Raw genomic sequence first — 21,919 nt, 5'->3', positions numbered from 1 at the left:
GGCAGTTATGCCTTACAGAAGGAAAAAGGAGCAGAATGGGATCTAGGACCAAAGTGTTCTAAGTATTGCCCAAAAGATCACTTATGAATATTCATGAAGTTGTTCAGTATAATCATGTTTCTAATAAGCAAATAAATAGAAATAACCTAAATGCCCAACTATTGTGAAACAATTAAGGTATGAAACATTTAGATAAACTGTCTGTAAAAGTTTAAATATATTTACAATTTTCTGGTTTCAAGAGAATGGGTTAACTAAATAAATACTGGAATGGGAAATAGAGAAATGGGAGTCAAGTTTAAGTACATTACAAATGTTTACCATAACGTTAGAATAAAGAAATCAGAATTCAAAATCCATTTTATATGATCATAACTACATTTTGCAAAAAACTACAAAATAACAAACTAAAAATAGCTAACTGATGAGTTGTCTTCTTTCCACTAGACTGTATGTTCCAGGCTTTCTCCAAGGATCACGTCCCATTTTCAGCACTGAAAAAATGTACACTCCTCGTTTCTGTTTCTAAAAGCAGCCTGACTGCTGAAGCTTACCTTCAGTCAAGGGAAAGATCTCACTCATCTTCTGGCGAGCCATCCTCACCTTGGTAAGCTCCCCTTCCAGCCGGAGCAGCCTGATCAGGTCCACGTGGCAGTTGTAGTCATAGACATTGATAGACAACTAACAGGAAAAGAAACAAGTTGAAACTTAAAATGCCATCATCAAGTAACTTAGCTTTTGTCACTACTGGTGACTATACACACACCTACCACAAAAAAACAAATGTGCTCTCTGAGAAAACCACTGAAATAGCAACCCAACATGTACCCACAGAAAGAAGACAAAACAATAAAAGAGGCTTTTGTAACAAACATAAAGCTCCCTCAAATCTGTTACAGTTCCTGTTAGAAGACACTCGGGTTCTCTTGGAAGTAAAGAGACATTCTAATCAAACAAATAAAAAGTATGTGACCTTAGGCAAGTTATTTACTTTCCAAAGCCTCTATTTCCTCATCTATAAAATGAGGATACTACTAGTTTCTAGCTCATACTGAGTCTTCGAAGGACTTAAAAAGATAATTTCTATTATTACACTGGTCTTTAAAAAAAAACTAAGAAAAATAAAGGTAATTTCATAACGTCCTTTAGCACATGTGAGGTACACTGTAAGACCTCTTTTATTTTGCTAAATAAAAAAGATGGAGGCCAGTTGCGGTGACTCACGTCTGTGATCCCAGCACTTTGTGGGGCCAAGGCAGGTGGATTGCTTGAGCTCAGGAGTTCGAGACCAGCCTGGACAACATAGTAAAACCCTGTCTACCAAAAATACAAAAAATTAGCAGACATGGTGGCATGCACCTGCAGTTCCAGCTACTCCAGAGGCTGAAGTGGATCACCTGAGCCTGGGAGACTGAGCCAAGATCATGTCACTGCATTCTAGGCCTGGGTGACAGAACAAGACCTCATCTCAAAAAAAAAAAAAAAAAGGAAATCCCTAAATCCCTATTAGAGAAACAAGAATGGCAGCAGGTTGCTATCTGTTGATGATGAGTGATAGGTACATAAAGTTTTATTTCTACATTTGAAACTTTTCAAACTACAATTACTTTTTTAAGTTACCATATATGAGACAAAGAAAAACTAAAATGGTCACTAGCAGACCTACCCTTGAATAGTTAAAGGAAGTTCTTTGAACAGAAAATTAAAAGAAGGAATCCTAGAGGATCAAAAAGGATAAACATCAGGAAGAGCAGAAACATTGGAACTATGACAGATAATCCTCCTCTCCTCATGAGCAGTTTCTAAATCTTATGTGATGAAACAAATGATACCCAGCACAATAGTATTTAAACATGGAGATGGAAAGAGAACTAAAATGGAAGATTGCCACACTTCACTCAAATGGTAAAACACTAATACCATGTAAGTCAAATCTGTATATTGAGAAAAACTATTCAAAACAATTACATTAAAAAATCATTTTAAATAAATCAAGATGAAAATCTAAAAAATATTCAAATAATCCAGAGGAAGGCAACAAAGGAAAAACAGAAAACAAACAGAAAATAATAAAATGGCAGGCTTTGGTCCGAATAAAGCAACAATTGCCTTAAATGTAAATGGTGCATATATACTAATTAAAAGGTAGATAATGGCAAAGTGGATAAAAACACAACCCAACTATACAGCAAGTACTTCAAATTCAAAGACACAGGTAACCTGGTCGGAAGGAAAAGGACAGAAAAAGACAACATGCAAGCATGAATTTAAAACCTTAAGTGGATATATTAGTATCACATAACACAGACTTCAGAGCAAAGAAAATTACTAGAGATAAAAAGTATTATATTATATAATGACACATAATGATAAATGGATCAATCTACCAGGAAGACGTAACAATCCTAAATGTGTAGGAACTAAACGGTGCTTCAAAATTCATTAAGCAAAAATTATTGCAGAGCTGAAAAAGAGACACAGCAGCAATTATATTTGGGAACTTTAACACCTCCCTTTTCAGCAACTGACAAAACTACTAGACACTTGAACGTGATGAATCTGGTCAAAAACAAGATGAATAAAAGAAAAAGAAAATTAGAAAAGACAAAAGAAAATTTTACAAATTTTAAGTTTTTAAAAAGAAAGAAAAATTTTTAATTTTTTTTAAAAAACTAAACAGGGGTATAGAAGAACTCAACAACACCGTCAATGAATATGATCTAATTTATATATACAGAACAACCCACCCAACACTACAGAATACACATTTTTCTCAAGTACTTATGGAACAGTCACTGAAGCCATATCCTTGGCCATAAAACAAACCTCAACAATTTAAGAGATATGAAACCATACAGAGTATGTTTTCTGACCACAGTGGAATCAAATTTGAAACTATTAACCCTAAGAAAATCTCTGAACAGTTGGACATTAAGCAATACACTTCTAAATAATCTATAGGTCAAAAAGGAAGTCTCCAGGAAAATTTAAAAGTACAAAGAAGTAAATGAAAATGAAATTGCAGCAAATCAGTGTATAAGAAGAACTATATACCATGACCAAGTGAGATTTATTCCAGGTATACAAGGCTAATTCAATATTTGAAAATCAATTATTGTAATCCACTGAATCAAAAAGCTAAAGAAGAAAACTCACCATATCAACAGATGCAGAAAATGCATGGGACAAAAATCCAACAACCATTCACGGTAATAACGCTCAGCAAGTTAGGAACAGAGGCAAACAACCTCAACCTGATAAAGAGCATCTATAAAAAATCTATCCCATAAGTTGGGATATAGGGTTAACATAACCTCATTCTTAAAGGTAAAAGATAGAATGGTTTCATCCTAAAATCAGGAACGAGGCAAGGCTGTCTGCTCTCACCACTTTTCCAACAAAGTCCTAGAAGTTCTAGCCTGTTCAACAAGACAAGGAAAAGAAATAAAAGTTATACAGCTCAGAAAGAAATAAAACTATCTTGATTTGTAGATGATATGGCTAAGTAGACAATCCTAAGGAACCAATTTTAAAAAACTCCAAAAATAGTGAACTGAGCAAGGTCACAGAATACAAAATAAACATACAAAAAAAAAAAAAAAAAAAAAAAAACAATAAACATGTGGAAACCACATGTGGAAACCAAATTTAAAAACATAACACGATTTACAACTACTCCAAAAAACCTAAATAATTATATGTAAACTTAAAACGTTTATAGAATCTGTATGCTGAAAATGACAAACTGAAAAAAAAAAAAAGAAAGAAAACGACAAACTCCTAAGGAAAGAAATCAAAGACCTAAAAAAATAGACATTTCATGTTCCTGGATTCAAGACTCACCATAGTCAAGAAGTAAATTATCCCTAAACTGACTTACAGGCTTAATGAAACTCCAATTAAAATCCCAACAATGAGGTTTTTCCTAGACATAGACAAGCTTATTCTAAAATGTATATGGGATGACAGAGACCCTAGAATAGCTAAAAAGGATCTTGAAAATGAATAAAGTGGGAGAAGTCACTCTACCTGATTGATACTAAAACCTACAATATAGCTACAATGATCAAGGCAGTGTGAAAATGGCAGAAAGACACATAGATGAATGAAGAGAACAGAACCCAGTAACAGACCCAAACAAACATGCCCAAATAATTTCTGACAAAAGCAATGCAACGGAGGAAAAAAAGGCCCTTCCAAAAAATGATGCTGGAGCAATTAGATATCCATAAGCAAAACAAATACACCCTGACCTAAACTTCACACCTTACAGAAATAACTCAAAATTGGATCAGAGACTTAAATGCAAAATGTAAATATAAAACCACAAAATGTTAGCACAGGAGAAAATGTTCAGCGTACCAGCAAGGTTCCTTACAGTGACAGAATTGATCTGTATCTTGACCATATCAATGTCAATATCCAGGTTGTTATTATATATCATATTACAGTTTTGCAAAGTTTTACCATTGAGGGAAACTGGGTAAAAAGTACATAAAAATCTCTGTATTATTTTTTATAAGTGTATGGAAATCTAAAATTATCTCAAAATAAAAGTTTAATTTTTTAAAAAACTTTTCTGCAAATTGGGATTATAGCGATAACTCAAATCTGTACACCAAGACTTCATTAGTATCTACTCTGCCACATTTTAGGAATATTTCCCTCTCCAGAGATAAATGATTACCTATACTTCATTCAAATCACACTTTAGCATCTGACAACATACCCTAATACTCCAAGTACTAGCTATTTCATTAAAATACAGAAAGATAGCCAATGAATATGATTACTTGAACTTTAGAATAAAAATTTAACAATGAAATACCCAGTGAACCTTTAAATGGAGTGGGGAGAAGGAACCACCATTCACAGAACACAAATATGAAGGATTGCAGGGTTTTGTTCATGTGTTTAGATTTTAAACAAGAACCCATTATCTTTACTAATTATAATAGTAAAAACCTTCCATGGCTTCCCACTCTCCTAGCAACAACGTGCAAATCCTTGCCTCATGTGCAATCCCAGCATGCTAGGCTCATCTCTCCAACCCGCCTCTCAACACGGCATCCAGCTTCATGTAACTCAAATATTCCAACATCTCTCCAACCTCAGGGCTGGGCACCTGCTGCTCCTTCAGCCCAGAAGGATCTCTCCCTTCTCCCTGCCTGGCCACTCCTCATGCTTCAGGTATAAACTTCACTTCCTCAGAGGGGCCCCCCAAAAGCTACTCTTTCTTAAGGAGCCCCCCACCTGCTGCAAGCTGTTTTCTATCTCATCATCTTGCTTATTTCCATCATCACCTAAAGTCTCCATAAAATAAGTACCTTGTATGTCTTATGCCTTGACATGGTTAGATTCTTTACCTACCTGGCACACAAAATTCAATAAATTACAGGTCAGTCTCATTCAAGAGCACTAACACAAAAATCCTAAATAAAATATTAAATTTAAAAATGTATAAAGAGAACAATATATAAGGACCAAACTCGGTCTATCCTAGGAATGTAAGGGTGTTTTTACATTATAAAATCATCTAGCATAACTTTTCCACCATCAGATTTGAGGAAAAAACCGTATGATTATCTCAATGAAGAAAAAGCACTTGATTAAAACATCCCATTCGTGATTCGAAATTAAGAATTAGCAAATTGGCGGGGTGTGGTGGCTCACGCCTTTAATCCCAGCACTCTGGGAGGCCAATTATGAGGTCAGGAGTTCAAGACCAGCCTGGCCAACATGATGAAACCCCATCTCTACTAAAAATTAAAAAATTAGCCAAGCATGATGGCAGGTGCCTGTAATTCCAGCTATTCAGGAGGCTGAGGCAGGAGAATCCCTTGAACCCGGGAGGCGGAGACTGTAGTGAGCCAAGATCGTGCCATTGCCCTACAGCCTGGGCAACAAGAGCAAGACTCTATCTCAAAAAAAAGAAGAAAAAAAAAAGGATTAGCAAACTAGAAATAGAAAAGCACTTCCTTAACCTTAACTTGATTTTAAAAACGTATAATAAATATGACTCCTAATGGTAATATATTAACATTCCTTTTAAAATATACAAAAAGCTTCCCAGTATCACATTCTATTTAATCCTGTACTGGAGGTCTGGGGTTGGAACAATGAGACAAGGAAAAGAAATGGATATGAAGAGAGAAAAGGATGAGAACCGTAATTGTGATGATATCACTATATAGTAAACCAGAACTCATCTACAAACAAATCATTTAGAAATAATAAACAAGATTAGTAAGATGACAAGCAATAAGAGCAATGTATAAAAATCAATTACATACAAAGAAACAAATACTGTATGATTCCACTTATATTAAGTATCTAGTCAAAATCATAGAGACAGAAAATTACAATGGTAGTTAGCAGGGCATTGGGAAGGAAGAAGGGAGCTGTTTAATGGGTACAGAGTTACATATATGCAAATGAAAAGTTTGGAGATATGCTTCAGAATGAACTGAACTGTACACTTAAGAATAAGATAGCAAATTTAACAGTATGTTTTTTACAATAAAAAAATTAATTTTCGGCCGGGCGCGGTGGCTCAAGCCTGTAATCCCAGCACTTTGGGAGGCCGAGGCGGGTGGATCACGAGGTCAAGAGATCGAGACCATCCTGGTCAACATGGTGAAACCCCGTCTCTACTAAAAATACAAAAAATTAGCTGGGCATGGTGGCGTGTGCCTGTAATCCCAGCTACTCAGGAGGCTGAGGCAGGAGAATTGCCTGAAACCAGGAGGCAGAGGTTGTGGTGAGCCGAGATCGCGCCATTGCACTCCAGCCTGGGTAACAAGAGCGAAACTCCGTCTCAAAAAAAAAAATTAATTTTCATAAACCAGTATGCTTTAAAATGTAATTCTAAATAGGACAGCATAAACATCAAACACAGATATATTGTTAGAAATACATCTAACAATAGATGTGTGAGACCTGTATGTTTTTAAACCTGATTGAAAGATATTAAAGACTTGGCCAGGGGCGGTGGCTCACAGCTGTAATCCCAGCACTCTGGGAGGTGGAGGTGGGTAGATCACTTGAGTCTAGGAGCTCGAGACCAGCCTGGACAACACAGCAAAACCTTGTCTCTACAAAAGTTATAAAAATTAGCTGAGCATGGTGGCACATGCCTGTGGTCCCAGCTACTCGAGAGGCTGAGGTGATAGGATTGCTTGAGCCCAGCAGGCGGAGGTTGCATTGTGCTGAGATCATGCCACTGCACTCCAGCCTGGGTGACACAGCAAGACCGTGTCTCAAAGAAAGAATATTAAATACCTAGACATATGGAGTTATATGCATATTCTGGGTTAGAAGAATCATTACAACAAAGTTCTCCTTCAATTCTTCCCTAAATAATCCATAAATTTAATGCACTTTAAATATGAAAACCAACAGGGTTTTTCTAAAATAATTCTAAAATTTAGAAAGAGCCAAAACACATCCTATAGGGAAAGAAAAAAAATCAGGTAGGAGGATGTCTTATCAGATGGCAAGCTTTAGCAGCAAGTTAATCAGTGGAACTGGCACAGGATAGACAAACTGAAGAAAGACCTCAAAACAGACCACTGCAGTTGAAAACCATCATGGCTCAAGTGGCACTCGCTGTACCAACTAAAATGAATTCATGACCTATGACTGTGATCCCTAGCTTGAAAAATAGTGACTTTGAGAAACTCTTTTTTATTTTTTTTATTTTTTTATTTTTAAGACAGGAGGATCACTCTTACCTAGACTGGAGTGCAGGGGCACAATCACAAATCACTGCCACCTCAAATTCCTGACATCAAGTGATCCTCCTGCCTCAGCCTCTTGAGTAGCTGCTACTACAAGCGCATGCCATCACACCCTGCTAATTTTTTAAAATTCATTTTTTGTAAAAACGAGGTCTCACCATCTTGCCCAGGCTGGTCTCAAACTCCTGGGCTCAAGGGATCATCATGCCTCAGCCTCCAAAAGTGCTAGGATTACAGGCGTTGAGTCACTGTACCGGGTGAGAAACTCTGGCACATGACGTGAACGGCTTTGTATTTATCAAATGACATGCCAAAAGATAATAATCAATTACAGATATGAACATGATTGCTAATTTCTAAATCTTAAGACTTTTAGCAATGTTCTCCTGTTCATGATTCACAAAACTTGACAAGCTGAACCCATCCCTTGTTTACACGATAGGTTGAAAAGCACTGGACCAGATGAGGACACAAGTGTTCTAATCCCTACTTGTTCCGTTTCGTCACTTGCACCATCAAAGAGCTGGGCTAAAGCTCTGGCTCTTAAATGAGCTACCATGACACACTAATGTTTCAAAATCACCTGTCAAATGTGTCACACAAAATAACAGCAGTTTGGGATGTTTCAGAAGTTTGAGAAGGATATATTTTCTTCATTAAAGAATATTCAAGGCTCTCCCTGCCATATCACCATTCTGAACTGGAGCAAGAATACAAGTGGGAGAGCACTTACTAATCAGCGCCAGAAATACCTATGTATTCAAGTGCCCCTCACGTGAATACCATGTGTACATCAGCAGAAAAAAAAGGTATAAAAGTCGCTAATGTAATGCCTTCAAGGCTTAAAATAATGAAGATACTATAAATGGACAAATACTCTCAAAGTATATATATTAAATACATACTGAAATGCACTTAAAAGAGCTATTTCCACATGGTTCAATCCATACTGACAAATGAGTACATACGCTGGTCTATTCTGGTCTCAGAACATCATTAATGATGTCTATTTTATTTTATTTATTTTTTTGAGACAGAGTCTCATGCTATAGCCCAGGCTGGAGTGCAGTGGTTCAATCTCAGTTCACTGCAACCTCCGCCTCCAGGGTTCACACGATTATCCTGCCTCAGCCTCCCGAGTAGCTGGGATTAATAACAGATGCTTTAAAGGAAACTCAACCAATCACAAAATGATCTGCTAACTGACTTAACTCCCTAGCAGTGTGAAAAATGTGTTACCCCTACCTGTACTAGAATGGGGGGATGGAAGAAAAGTAAGAGGTCTGGTGGAAAAGAAAACCACTGGTGCAATCAAGGGAAAGGCAGGGAAGTGAGAGCAGAGCGGGCCTTTACCTGGCACCTATTACGTCCCAAACTGTGCCAGAACCTTTACACACATTGTGCCATGCCCCATGACAGCCCTGTGAGGAAAGCACTATTACAACCTTCATTTTACTAACTGGGACACCCGAGGCTCTGCGAGCTGAAATAACCTGTAGAAGGTCTTCCCACTACTCAGTGGAAGGCTTGGGTTCACACCCAATTGCAAAGCCATAGTCTCTGTACTGCTACATTGACAAACCTGCCGAAACCACCAAGAAGTGCCACTTTTAGTTTCAGCACACAAACACAAATAATGGAAAATATTTGCTTTTGTTACACAGACACCACAGCAAACTGCCAGCTTTCATAAAATATAATTGAGGCCATACATGGTAGCTCACACCTGTAATCCCAGCACTTGGGAGGCTGAGGCAGGAGGATCACTGGAGCTCAGGAACTCAAAACCTGGCTGGACAACATAGCAAGAATCCATCTCTACAAAAAGAATTTTTTAATTAGCCAGGTGTGGGGGCGCATGCCTGTAGTCCGAGCTACTTTGGAGGATGAGGTGGGAGGATCACTTGAGCCTGGGAGGTCCTGGCTGCAGGTGAGCTGTGATCAAGCCAGTGCTCTAGCCTGGGCAAGAGTGAGACACTGTCTCAAAAATAATAATAATAATAATAATAATAATAATAATATACTCAGGGATGAGAACCAGAACTCTCAAATATGGAAAGGCCAAGCTTCTTACAGACCTATTTGGAAGCCATTCATCATTATGCTCCACCATGAGAGAGTTATAGCAGAAACAAGAAGCTGTGGGATTAGGATGAAGTGGGTGGGAGGCTTGGAGAAATTGGAAAAGTCCATTTCTAGACCCCAGGTCAAAGAGGATAAGGACAGAGGGTCTTCATCACTTGCCAGGTCCCATCCTGTGTGGTCACATTCTAAACTACATCCCACCCTTGGTAACCTGTGGCAGGACAGGCAACTGTAGAGTACTAGTAGCCAGGAGACCTCTGCTCTCCCCTTTCCTGCTCCCTAGCAAGCTGTGCACCCTCCTCAAGGACTTAACCTCTCTGGTCACAAGCCTCTCTTTCCCCCACGTCACAGAATGGGCTCGTCAAAAGGCTGAGGACTAGCAGTCTGAAGAAATGATATAAACAAGGGCAGGGACACAGTCAGTCCGGTACCCAGTGTCATGCTGTATCTACCGAATGAATAAGACTAAGTTAGCTTCAGCACACTTATTTATAAAAAGTAGAAAAGGTAACTACCTGCCAACCCTAACTGGTTCCTCTGACAATCAAATGTAATGGGTGGGACAAGCTATACCAGTGGATTGACATCGCTATCTAATAACGTAACAAAAATATCAGTGCAAGACAGAGTATTAGAAGGAAAGTGACATTCAGCAAGGTTTAGTGAGTAAACTAGATTAGCAACTTCACATTCACTGAGTGAATTCACATCCACTGTGGCATCTAGTCCACACTTTAAGTGTAAATTCCACTATGAATGACTTAAAACAAATCATTTCATCATTTGTTCTGAACCTCTGTTTCTTCAACTGTAAAAAGACAATGTGGGCCAGGCATGGTGGCTCATGCCTGTAATTCCAAAACTTTGGGAGGCCGAGGTGGGTGGATCACCTGAGGTCAGTTGAAGAGCAGCCTGGCCAACATAGGGAAATCCATCACTACGAAAAATATAAAAATTAGCCAGGTGGGGTGGCACGTGCCTGGATCCCAGCTACTGGGGAGGCTGAGGCAGAAGAATCACTTGAACCTGGGAGGCAGAGGTCGAAGTGGTGCTACTGCACTCCAGACTGGGTGGCAGGGCGAGACTCCGCCTCAAAAACAAAAAAAAAGGGGAATGTGCTCCATCTCTTCTGTTTGTCCCCATCCAAATCCACGCTACCCTCACCTCCCTGTCCTGTGTCCCCGAGTATTGACCCCATGTACAGGTTTCCTGGCTCTCCAGCTTCCAGATGGGTCTGCCCAGCAGGAGGCACCAGCAGAAGTTTGGTGGGAGGAAGAGAGGGAGGTTAGAGTTATTTCTTCCCCTATCCCAATCCTTGACAGGAAACTGGGGCTGCATCCCTTGAACAAAGTTACCAGCAGCTCTCAGGTGCCCTCTCCACACAACTATTCAGAGCACTCCCTTCACCCCTTCTGGCCCAAAGATGCACAACACGTTCTGGAGTTACTAGCCAGGGATACTATACCTTCACTCGTTATTTCCCTACCCACACCTTTACAAACACAGTTGTCCCTTCATTGACTTTCTCTCAAATCATCCTAATTTAAATATGCTACCTATTTCCTGCTGAGATCCTGAATTATACAATACATACCACCACCTCATAAGGTTACAAATAAGAGATCATGTTATGACTAGGTGCCAGGCACTGGGCTATAGTTACAGTTACGACAATTACATTATGCAGAAATTATTGCTCCTAATCTGCAGATGAGGAAGCTGAGGCTCAGAGAAATTTAAGAAATTCGCTCAAGCACATACAAAAGTGGAACAGCTATAACAGAGGCCTTAACCTCCAGAATCAGAAACCTTTCCATTTCTATTATCACCATAGCGGTCAATATTTTTTCTACAAGTTTCATCACCGCCATCATTCCTACATAACAAAATAAGATTCTCTTGCGAACGAGAGTTTATATTTCTACTGTTGGACGTGTGGTTAAGAGCGGGAGTTCTAGAGTAGGATCAAAGTACAAGGGCTGACTTGCAGGGAAGTGTTATCTTGAGCAAGAGACTTTCCTCCACGAGTCTGTTTCCTCCAGTAAAATGGGGATAGGTAACAGGGCTTCCTTCACAGGGTCGTGGCGAGGATTCAGTGGGATGACGTTTGCAAAGCACCAGGCACGCAGTAAGCACTCAAATGACAGGAACTACCGTGATGAAAGCGGGTTTGCAGCCTTGGCGGCTTTACGGCCGCTGAGCACTAGGAAGGCGGGCCGGAACCCGGGGACCTGAGAACCTGAAGGACTTGAAGGAAGGTGCCCGCTGCCCACCCCCTCCAGCCCACCTGCTCCTCAAGCCTCTCAATCTCCAGCTGGTTCTTCTCCTCCTCTTCGTCATATTCCCACTCGTACTCCCCGGGGGAGCTCTCCGCGGAGGAAGCCATGGCGTACTCATCCCCATCGCTCTCACTCATGCCTTCCTCCTGCTGATCCCACCCTGGCCCCATGGTCTTGTACGTGGCAGCGGCCACAGCCCGCGATAACACCTTCCTCCTTGTCCTAGCCGCCTTAACCTCATCCTCCTCTCCGTCAGCCTTGGGCCCAGACTTGGGCTCAGCCTCAGGTTCTGAAGCCGAGGATGCGGCCGCCGTCGCCATCTTGCGCTTCTAGTGACTCTCGGGTCTTCCCGCGGCCGCCGAAGACCCGCTGAGGAAGAAGCTGCCCGCGGCGTGCGCCTGATCAAAAGCCCCCTTTCTGCCATTGAAAGGGAAACTGGGAACCTCAGATAACGGAAAAATCTCCGAATACACTAAATTCATATTATTTTTACACCCTTGCAAGAGTTCCCATCATAGAAAAAAACTCAATAACATGGCATGCGTTCCGTCACAATTTCGGACAGAAGTTGGGTCTTTGGACAGGAAGTGGAGGCCACAGAGGAAGTCATGGAGCGAGAGTGATGTCTGTAGTGAAGAATTTGGCGCCATCTTGAGAAGGTCACAGTGATTCTTAAAATAAATGCCTTACTTACCGCCTAGTGTGACCTGGCGCTGGATTTAGTCTCCCCAGCAACTGCGCCTCAAACGGAGAGAAAACTGCAAGTCCTCGAGGAAGGATCGATTGCACCATTCAAAAGAAAACCGCATTTCCCAAAGAGATTTCTCCCCTTTATGTAAACGCCTGGTACCTAGCAGGCGTTAAAATACACGAGAGTTTTTTTGGTTTTATAAGATCACATACTGCAAACCAACAGTAAATGATTACATTAATAAGCACTTCTTTAGAAATTCTTAGTTGCTAGGCACTGACATATAAATTGAGTTTGCTGTTGTTTTAGAGAGAAACATAGACATATATTCATTTTTTTTTCCATCAGGACATGGTGTTTGTTTCCTTCTTAAGCTTCCCATGTTTGAGGTAGGAAAGTATTGATGTGTGTCTCGATCTCCATCTACCTTGCTCCCTCATTAGCAAGTTTAATGGCAGGAATTACGTCTGTTTTTGCTTTCCGTTGGATCCCCAGGTCTAGTATAGCGCCTTGACACATAGTAGGTACTCGACACAGATGCTGGCTTCATGATGAAAGAGTTGTCCTCGAATTAATACAAAAGGGAAGGTTCAGGCTCAGCGAGTTGGTACCACTTGTCTAGGGACACACAGCCAGGAAGGAACCAAACCAGGATTCTAACCCAGGATCATCCAAGTTCTAACTGAACCTAAGTCCCTGAGCGACCCCGGACGAGTGACTAAACCGCCCTAAATCTCAGCTTCCTTAGCTGCAAAGTAGGGTTAGGAAAAGTGGACTGGGTGGTCCTCTGCGCCGCATTCCGGCAGCGGGCTTTGTGAAAGCGAACTTGAGCCCCACACGGCAGCAACCTGAGGTCCTCTCCACCAGAATCTAGCACCCGAGACAAGACCTCCGGCGACTTCAGACCTTCCCGCTCCCGACCCCGCCCTCCCCGAGAGGCGTGGTCAAGGCGGGGCCAGAGCGCAAACGCTTGCACCGAACTGTAGGCGCAGGCGCAAAGCCTCGGTGAGTTCGGGGGCGGGTTCCCAGCTCGGAGCCGACTCGCAGACGCGCCCCGCCCCTTGGCGTTGCTCTGAACTGGCGCAGGCGCAGGCGTAGGCCGGCAAGATGGCGGCGGCTGGAGCGGGCCGTCTGAGGCGGGCGGCGTCTGCCCTGCTGCTCCGGAGCCCCCGCCTGCCTGCCCGGGAGCTGTCGGCCCCGGCCCGGCTCTATCACAAGAAGGTAGGGACGAACGAGGGGATGAGCGGAACGCCGACTCGGCGGAGGCCCGGGCTGGCGGGGCGGCCGCGGGGTGCTGCGCAGCCAGGACTAGGGGCCGTCCCCTCCCACGTCTCTGTCCTGACTCACTTTCCCTTGCTGCGCAGAGGCTGACCGCAGCTGATAGACAAACGACAGTTACCCTTCCTCGGGCGGCGACTTCTAGGGGGCCGTGCCGCTGACCGCGACTTCGTACGTCCCAACTTTAAATGCTTCAGCAGCCCAGGAGGCAGGGTCCTGTTGAGACTCGAGTTTCCGAGTCCGGCGACACACACCTCCGAAGTGGGCTCGGTCCTCAGCCACTCTGCCGCCCTGGCCAGGTGGCCTTGAGCTAGTCACTGCGCCTCTCCGCACCTGTTCACCCAGGTGTAAATGGGGGGCTCTCAGCTGTCCCTTACAGAAGATACTGTACGCGGAGCCCTGGCACATGGGCCCTAGCACCAGGAGATCGCTTCTGTTACTGTTTTAGGAGTGCACAGGGGAGTCAGGCTTGTAACCAACATGCGTAACCTTTTTGTTTTGTGTTGGAGGGTTTTTTTGGCGGGGAAGGAGGGATTGATGCATAGTTTACAACCCCTTGCCGACTGGTGGTGCGAAGTCCCCCAGACGTGAGACTTTCACTAGAGAAGCAAAGAATGCTATAAATCAACCTGGCACAAAAAGCCCCCAGATAAGATACTGTCCTGTAGGTCCTGGTGCTTGGAGTCAAAATCTGTAGTCAGATGGGGAGGGAAAGGGAACTGGAGGATCGGGTACTTACTACTAACCAGTAACCAAACCTCAAGGTTGAGGCCTTCTGTGTGGCAGTTTAAGCGGATGTTTATCCTGGTCTGGCTTCTGCCCTTTCGCCAAGGCCTTCTTCACTCCTCCCCCACCCGGGGGTGTGTTCTGTTGGGGGTACACTGAAGAAACTCGGACACGCAGCGTTTCGGCAGCCAGGGTGCGCTGCTGCACCAGGGTGATGACAGGCTCTGAAACAGAGTAATGGCACTGTTTTTATTTTAAAAGACACATAAACATACACATTCCATAGCATTGTTCCCTCTGTAACAGTCACCTTGAGGCTTCTAAGAAAGCTTTCCCTCCCTGGGCCATAGTTATTTTTAGAGTTTTTAAATAGTAATCATCTTTTGAGGATTGGCTTTATTTGAAAATAACAAAACTGCTGTTTGAATTCAAGTCTGGTGACATAAGTGGGTAGAAGTCAAGTATCTGTAAAAACCCTGTGGAACTAAGACATGATTTCGCTGATTTTTTTCTCTAGGTATCTGAGATCTGTGAAGTAGTTGTAGAGGAGACACAAAAGGAGTTCGGGTCACAAATAGTTCTCATTGACATGAGTGTAGAGCTTTCTACTCAGGTGAAATTTGGTATTTAGTGATTGCCTGCCAAGTTCAGGTTGCTGACTTCGAGGAGCTTACCATCAAACCAGGGAGACCAGTACCAGTGGCGAGTGAACATGACTTCTCTTAACCCTCTCATTTTAGGTTGTTGATCATTATGAAAATCCTAGAAACGTGGGGTCCCTTGACAAGACATCTAAAAATGTTGGAACTGGATTGGTCGGGGCTCCAGCATGTGGTGATGTAATGAAATTACAGGTATGGCTAGTCTTTAATAGTAATAACAATCCCTTTAAGTTTACAAAACACTTGCACATACAGCATTTCATTTGGTCTCCATCTTTATTCATATGAGATGGGATGTGTCCGCATTATACGTGATTGGAGCAGGGCTCAATCGTGGCTCTCCTGCTAGGCTAAAATACGGATGCCGACTTTTTCTGAAATAGAAAAATAATGTCATTTTTTTTACTCATTGTATCAGTTTAAATTTCAACTTCAGCCAACTAAAGAGTTTTGTGAATTTTACTGATCAAAGGAAAATCCCAGTGATCTAGCAGTCCCTGGTGAGACAAGAAACACAGTAAATTAAACCGGTCCCCAGACTAGGGGCAACATGAAAATAGTGTCTAGTGCTTTGGGGAAACTGTAGTTGTAGCGCCACTCTGCTGCTTCATGGTGAGTGGGCAGCCTGCCAGAGGTCTGCATACCTATCTTGGAATACAGAAACAAAGCAGTAGGAAACCTCTTAGTATAATCTGCTGCCCAAGAAAAAAGTATTAACTAGAGACCTTTATTGTGGACTCTCTCAGTGTTTAAAGAGGCAGATTGCCCCAGCAGCTGTGAGCAGACCCTCAAATAGAAGTTCATAGTCAAAATGCAGGCTAGGGTTGCAAAACAAAACAAAATTGGGGTGAGAAACATATTTTTCAGCTGATCTTTATCTGTTGGGCCTGGATAGTTGTTCCTACATTTCACTTTTCATCACTGAGCTCTTTTGAAACAAGGCAAAATCAGTAATGAGTGCCATCACCTAATGTGGAAAGCAAGCCCGAAACCCTTGGGGTAGGCCCCAGTTAACCCGCTTGAGTGCCAGGTTCCAGACGGTGGCCCCAGAACTCACCACTTAACTCTTGTCTCTTTTCTAGATTCAAGTGGATGAAAAGGGGAAGATTGTGGATGCTAGGTTTAAAACATTTGGCTGTGGTTCTGCCATTGCCTCCAGCTCATTAGCCACTGAATGGGTGAAAGGAAAGACGGTAAGGTTGCTCACAAATCTGACAGAATGAAATTGCATTGGCCCCAAGCCTGTCTCTCAAAGGGTCTAACGGGTCAAAAACAAGCAATCATGATTTTTTTTTCATATTCTAATTTTCTTTAAATTTCTACACAAATGTTGATTATATTATCAATTCTTCAAATTGGGAATTATGGGTCTTTCTACTAGGTGTCGGGGTTTTTTTGTTGTTAATCATTTTTATTTGTTAGTTTGGGTGTTCTGTTAATTACATACAGAAAAGACCCTCACCTGTCCCTATAACAAAATAGAATTTAAAAGAAATCTTTGGCTTTCTCTCAGGTTACTGATGCTCTTGTAATTTCTCAAGTCAGAGAGTTGTTGTATGATAATTATTTTCTTGTTTATGTCCTCTCATCATGTTTCAGGAAGGATTCTAGGTGGCTTACAAGAATTGGTGAAATAAACTAGCCTGTGTTAAAAGATAGATTAAAGAATCAAAAATACCACAAGGGTGGGGGCAAAATGAACAACGAAATCAGAACAGTGATCCAAGTGGCTGATCACAGGCCCTCTAAAGGCAGAGATAATAAAGAGCTAGAACTTCTTTTCTATCCCTTTCTCTCCCAAGTGTCTTTCCTCAGTAGCTGCACGCATAAAAGGTCCCAAACTCAGTGAAGAGTTGGACTTTCTAAAATCCAGTTGCTATCAAAACTTCTCAGATAAGCCAGCCGGCAGGGCATTCATCTTTGCTGCCCCAAGGGATCCAGTTTAAGGAGCTGAGTCATGGAGGAGCATGCTTGGGAGCTGGCCAGCTCCACAGCAGAGCGGTTTGCCAGGCCACATGCCACCTGCTTCCTGTGGCTCAAGGCCTGGCTGGCAAGCTTCTCTGGGCCAGGAAGCTCAGACCTAACCTGCTCTGGCAGGAGGTAGCTCTGAAGGGATTTGTCAGGAACTGTCCTAAGGGGAAGGGAGAAATGAGACAAGGCACCTATGCTCCCAGAACCTGTCCCATGGGGGACTGTGAACTGTGATCAGAAAATGGGAGAGAGGACATTTCTTTAACCTTAAGATCTCCCATATGAGTTTCAGGAGAACCTGAATCAACCAAGAGGGGTTAGCAGAATTGGGAAATTGAGGGATAGTCAGACATAGCCAGGGAGTCCGGCTGTTGGAAGATCTGACTTTCTCTAAGGCAGTGGGGCTCTGTTCCACATTGGCGAGGACCGGCCTGCCTCACATCGTCCCCCAGGGCTGTCAGCCAGACCCCGGGCATCCACTTCAGTTGATCTAGAGGAGATGCTCCAAAGAAAGCGCTCAGCCTGACCCGGCTGTGCCACTGCCACAGTGCCACTTACCTGACATCTTCCCAACCTCTCTGATGCCATTTGGCACTTCTAGTCTAAAGGATTTATTCTTTTTTTTTTTTTTGAGACGGAGTTTCGCTCTTGTTACCCAGGCTGGAGTGCAATGGCGCGATCTCGGCTCACCGCAACCTCCGCCTCCTGGGTTCAGGCAATTCTCCTGCCTCAGCCTCCTGAGTAGCTGGGATTACAGGCATGTGCCACCATGCCCAGCTGATTTTTTGTATTTTTAGTAGAGACGGGGTTTCACCATGTCGACCAGGATGGTCTCGAACTCTCGACCTCGTGATCCACCCGCCTCGGCCTCCCAAAGTGCTGGGATTACAGGCGTGAGCCACCGCGCCCGGCAAGCTAAAGGATTTATTCTAACATTTCATATGGAATGTTAGGATGTCAGAGAAGCTAATATTCACAAAACCAGCATAGGAAGTCACTGCCTTTTAAGGAAAAGATTCCTATTACAGGCCACAAACAGATCCCTAGAGACTTCTCACAGGTTCCTTCCTGGCTTATAGAAGTGTCTGGGCTGTCTTTGCTTACCCAGGCCAGGCAGTGTAGCTGTGTATACTTCATACTTGAGAATCCCAGCTGCAGCTTTGATACAGTGGGAGTCCTGAGACGACCCTTAGCCCTTTGTTTGAGTTGTTAAACAGAAATCATCCCCACCAACCCTGAGGGCCTCTTTGGCCTCCCTTTTTTATTGTCTGGGGCTCGCAAGATAAAGCTTTGCTAAAACTGCCCATCTTCCTGTTATGCCTCTCAGGTGGAGGAAGCCTTGACTATCAAAAATACAGATATCGCCAAGGAGCTCTGCCTTCCTCCCGTGAAACTGCACTGCTCCAGTAAGTCTCTGCTCTCAGTGCCAGCCAGCTGGGACACTTGGCACTAATTTTGGCTTGAATTTGCAACAGTCCTTTTAGGTCATGGAGCCCATCTTTATAACCCTCAGAATTAGAGATCATGAGTCTGTCCTTATAACCTCAGAGGGTTAGAGCCCCCGTGGTCTCACATTCATCTCTAAGAGAATCATGCCAGAAGGAGGTATGTACCAGCAATCATACTAAGCACTTGATGGGTATAATTTCTAAACCTCAGAAATATCCCTGCGTGCACAGTAGGTGTCATTACTTCCCTCTTGCGGATGAAGAAGCTGAGGCTTGGGTTAAGACACCTACATCACATGGCCAATAAGTGGGAGAGCCAGAATTTAAGCTCTAATCTGTGATCCCAGAATCTGCTGTTTCCAGCAAAGGAGAAAACTCAGCTTTCTGCATAATCCTGTTTCCTGTGTGTTTCATCACTTCCTCTCTGGAAGCTATTTCTGTTGGAGTCTGTTTCTGTCTATATGGAACAACTAAGCCCAGTGGTCAATGTCCCCCGCTCTGCTGTCCTTTAAAAAAAGCCCAGATGCCTTAAGACTTACACTTGGCTTTCCAGTTGGGTCTGTCTATTACATCTAATTGTTTTTGTTGTTTTTTTTTTTAATCATTTCTTAACCTTCTCAGGGAAAGAAGGAATGAGAAGCAGACTTAACGCATCAATGGAGGTTTACTAACCAAATTAGTTAAAAATCATCAGAGAGTCAGGCCTCTTGCCAGGGTAATACTCACAGGAGAAGAGCCAGGTGCTGGGGTAGACACACTAACTCATTCTTCAGGAAGCCTGGTCAGACCCAAGTTCTTTCCACTTGATCTGGAATTTTAAGTACCCATAAGGAAACATCGCTTGTAAACATTTTCATGTGGTTTCAGGAAAACCCCAGCCCTTTTATTAGGCCTTTTTAGATGCTGAAACCTTTAGCTGGTGTTCTCTGCTATTTGCTTTCTGCTGTCCTTCCAGCTCCCTTTTGATTTTCCCTATAGCCTCACGTTGAATATTGACTCCTAAATAAAAGTGGTCAAACTCTCGATCACGAGAGGGTGATATGGCAAATGCCATCCCATCAACAGATTGACATCATCTTTTTCCAAAGGACATGTCAACTTTTTATCATGACATGATTTTGTCCAAAGCCAGACTTTAATGGGAGCAGGTGAGAACTAACATTTGCCATGTCCCTACTATCTGTCAGACATCTTCTCTAAGTCCCCACACTATCCTGACAAGAAAAGCATGATTATCTCAGTTCTATAGAAAGGTTTGAAGACCCTAAGGAATTAGCCTGGGATCACAGATATTTAAACCTACTCTGTCTCCAGGATCACCCACAGGAGTAGTTCAGCTCAGGAGGCAGCTCCTGACCTGCCCGGCTACTCCTCTCCCCAGCTTTCTGGCTTGGTTACCCTGTTAGTCCCTGCCAGCACCACTGCCTCTCAGCTCTTAAAGATTCTATTCCCAAGACCATTTCTTCTGCATCTAGAAACTAAGGCTGCTTTCCTTCTGTTACTTCTAGTGCTGGCTGAAGATGCAATCAAGGCCGCCCTGGCTGATTACAAGTTGAAACAAGAACCCAAAAAAGGAGAGGCAGAGAAGAAATGAGCCCTCCCTGGGCGAAGCCTCCAGCAGGCTACACCAGCTGTTTCCCACCTGCTGTGCAATCACCTTAGATGTTCAGAAGCCGCTCCCTCTACACTGAAGAGCTATGAGATACGCACAATACTTTCTGTTCATGTTATGACTTATGCAAGCAAAATACACAGTTTCATTGTTCTGAATCCATGGTTTCTTTAAGCCCACTCTTATCGCCTTAACCTAGTTAATGTATATTTTGAATTGTGTGTATGGCCTCAGAACTGAAATTAATAATGAAGACTCAAGTTTTGATAGCCCATGAAGTGTATAAATATCATAATTTTACCTGATTGATTTGGGGGGAAATTACCAGTAGAATGCCTTGGTCTGATTATTTGATAGAACCAATTGCTGTACATAAAACATCTGCATATATATATATAAAATAATAATAAAATAATGGAAGATGATGGTGTTCTCTAGTAAGCCTTGTCTCTTGGGCCCATCATTCACTCCAAAGTGGTACCCAGAGCCCCTTAGAGTTCCCAAAGGCTGACCGCAATGGCGTACACAGCTCTCTAAGCAAACAACAGTAAAGGTCATGGACAAGATTTTTTCCAAAGACAAATATACATAATTTTTTTGGAACAAGGATGAAAAGAGATGATTATCACTTTTCATTGTTCTTTGTGAGATAATAGTCGACCGCTCAAAGTGAGTCTTGATGATTCGTTTTATAATTTCACTCGTTGCTGAAATCTAAGACGCACTGGTTTAGCACCCTAAAGTGGCGGACCAGATACGTAAAGAGCACCTGGGGAATGAGTTTAAAAGGCAGATTTCTAGGCCCACAGTTCTGACTTCTGTCGGGGCAGATGACTCTAGAGCCCCTGACATTTAACAACCTCCTGGGTCTTTTGCGGTCACAAGTAAGCCAAACTTTAGGGAATAAACTTCTGAATGTTTGGCTCTGCACAGCTGTAGTATTCAAGTGGTTCATTCTGAACTGCCTGTGCCTGCAGAGTGTACCTAAGGTTGTTTAAAAAACATTCATCCCTGGCTTGGGCATAAATGAGTCTAATCATGGTCCCTCCTTCCCTCATGTCTCCCTATTCTTGGCTACCCTTAGTCATGCAAATCCCAATAAGGACGCCCTATCTTCTAGTGAAAATGGGTTATTGAGATACTACCACAGTCTCAAATGTTCAAAGGTAAGATATGTTTGTTTTTTCTGGTGGTGGCTTTTTTGTTCAGGCGTAGGCTGGCTGCCTCTTCTCTTAAATATACCTCCTTTTTTTTTTTTCTTTTATGCTTTGGGTTCTGGTCGAGGGGACAGAACTTCAAAGACTGTTCCTCTGTAGTCAGTCTGTAAAGGCAGCCACAGACAGGGCCTTTATAGGAATCTCAAATTAGAACCCTGGGTAGAACCATGTAAAATTGTCCTGTGTGGCGCGTTCTGCTATTTAATTCATA

General features: G+C 42.7%; 2 protein-coding genes across 3 annotated transcripts in view; one reads left to right on the top strand and one right to left on the bottom strand.

Annotated features, from left to right (window-relative positions):
- Window positions 1–12,460, bottom strand: part of SART3 (spliceosome associated factor 3, U4/U6 recycling protein) — a 39,935-nt gene extending 27,475 nt beyond the window's left edge. For both annotated transcript variants that reach the window (XM_074402280.1, XM_039471550.2), the window contains exons 1-2: window positions 12,112–12,460; window positions 555–681 (exon numbers count right to left, since the gene is read on the bottom strand). In XM_074402280.1, the coding sequence (XP_074258381.1) occupies window positions 555–681; window positions 12,112–12,423 (439 nt within the window). In that variant the 5' untranslated portion in view covers window positions 12,424–12,460. The remainder of the gene's footprint in view (window positions 1–554; window positions 682–12,111) is intronic.
- Window positions 12,461–12,733: 273 nt separating this feature from the next.
- On the top strand, window positions 12,734–20,916 carry ISCU (iron-sulfur cluster assembly enzyme). Its single transcript, XM_003932291.4, has 5 exons — window positions 12,734–14,015; window positions 15,539–15,652; window positions 16,543–16,653; window positions 18,759–18,837; window positions 20,388–20,916. The coding sequence occupies exons 1-5, from the start codon at window positions 13,902–13,904 to the stop codon at window positions 20,471–20,473; spliced, it is 504 nt and encodes a 167-aa protein (XP_003932340.1). The 5' UTR covers window positions 12,734–13,901; the 3' UTR covers window positions 20,474–20,916.
- Window positions 20,917–21,919: the final 1,003 nt, after the last annotated feature.

This window comes from Saimiri boliviensis, chromosome 7, assembly GCF_048565385.1.
Source record: "Saimiri boliviensis isolate mSaiBol1 chromosome 7, mSaiBol1.pri, whole genome shotgun sequence".
Taxonomy (NCBI): domain Eukaryota; kingdom Metazoa; phylum Chordata; class Mammalia; order Primates; family Cebidae; genus Saimiri; species Saimiri boliviensis.
Note: the sequence above shows the minus strand (reverse complement) of the source record. Positions and strands in the feature narration are given on the sequence as shown.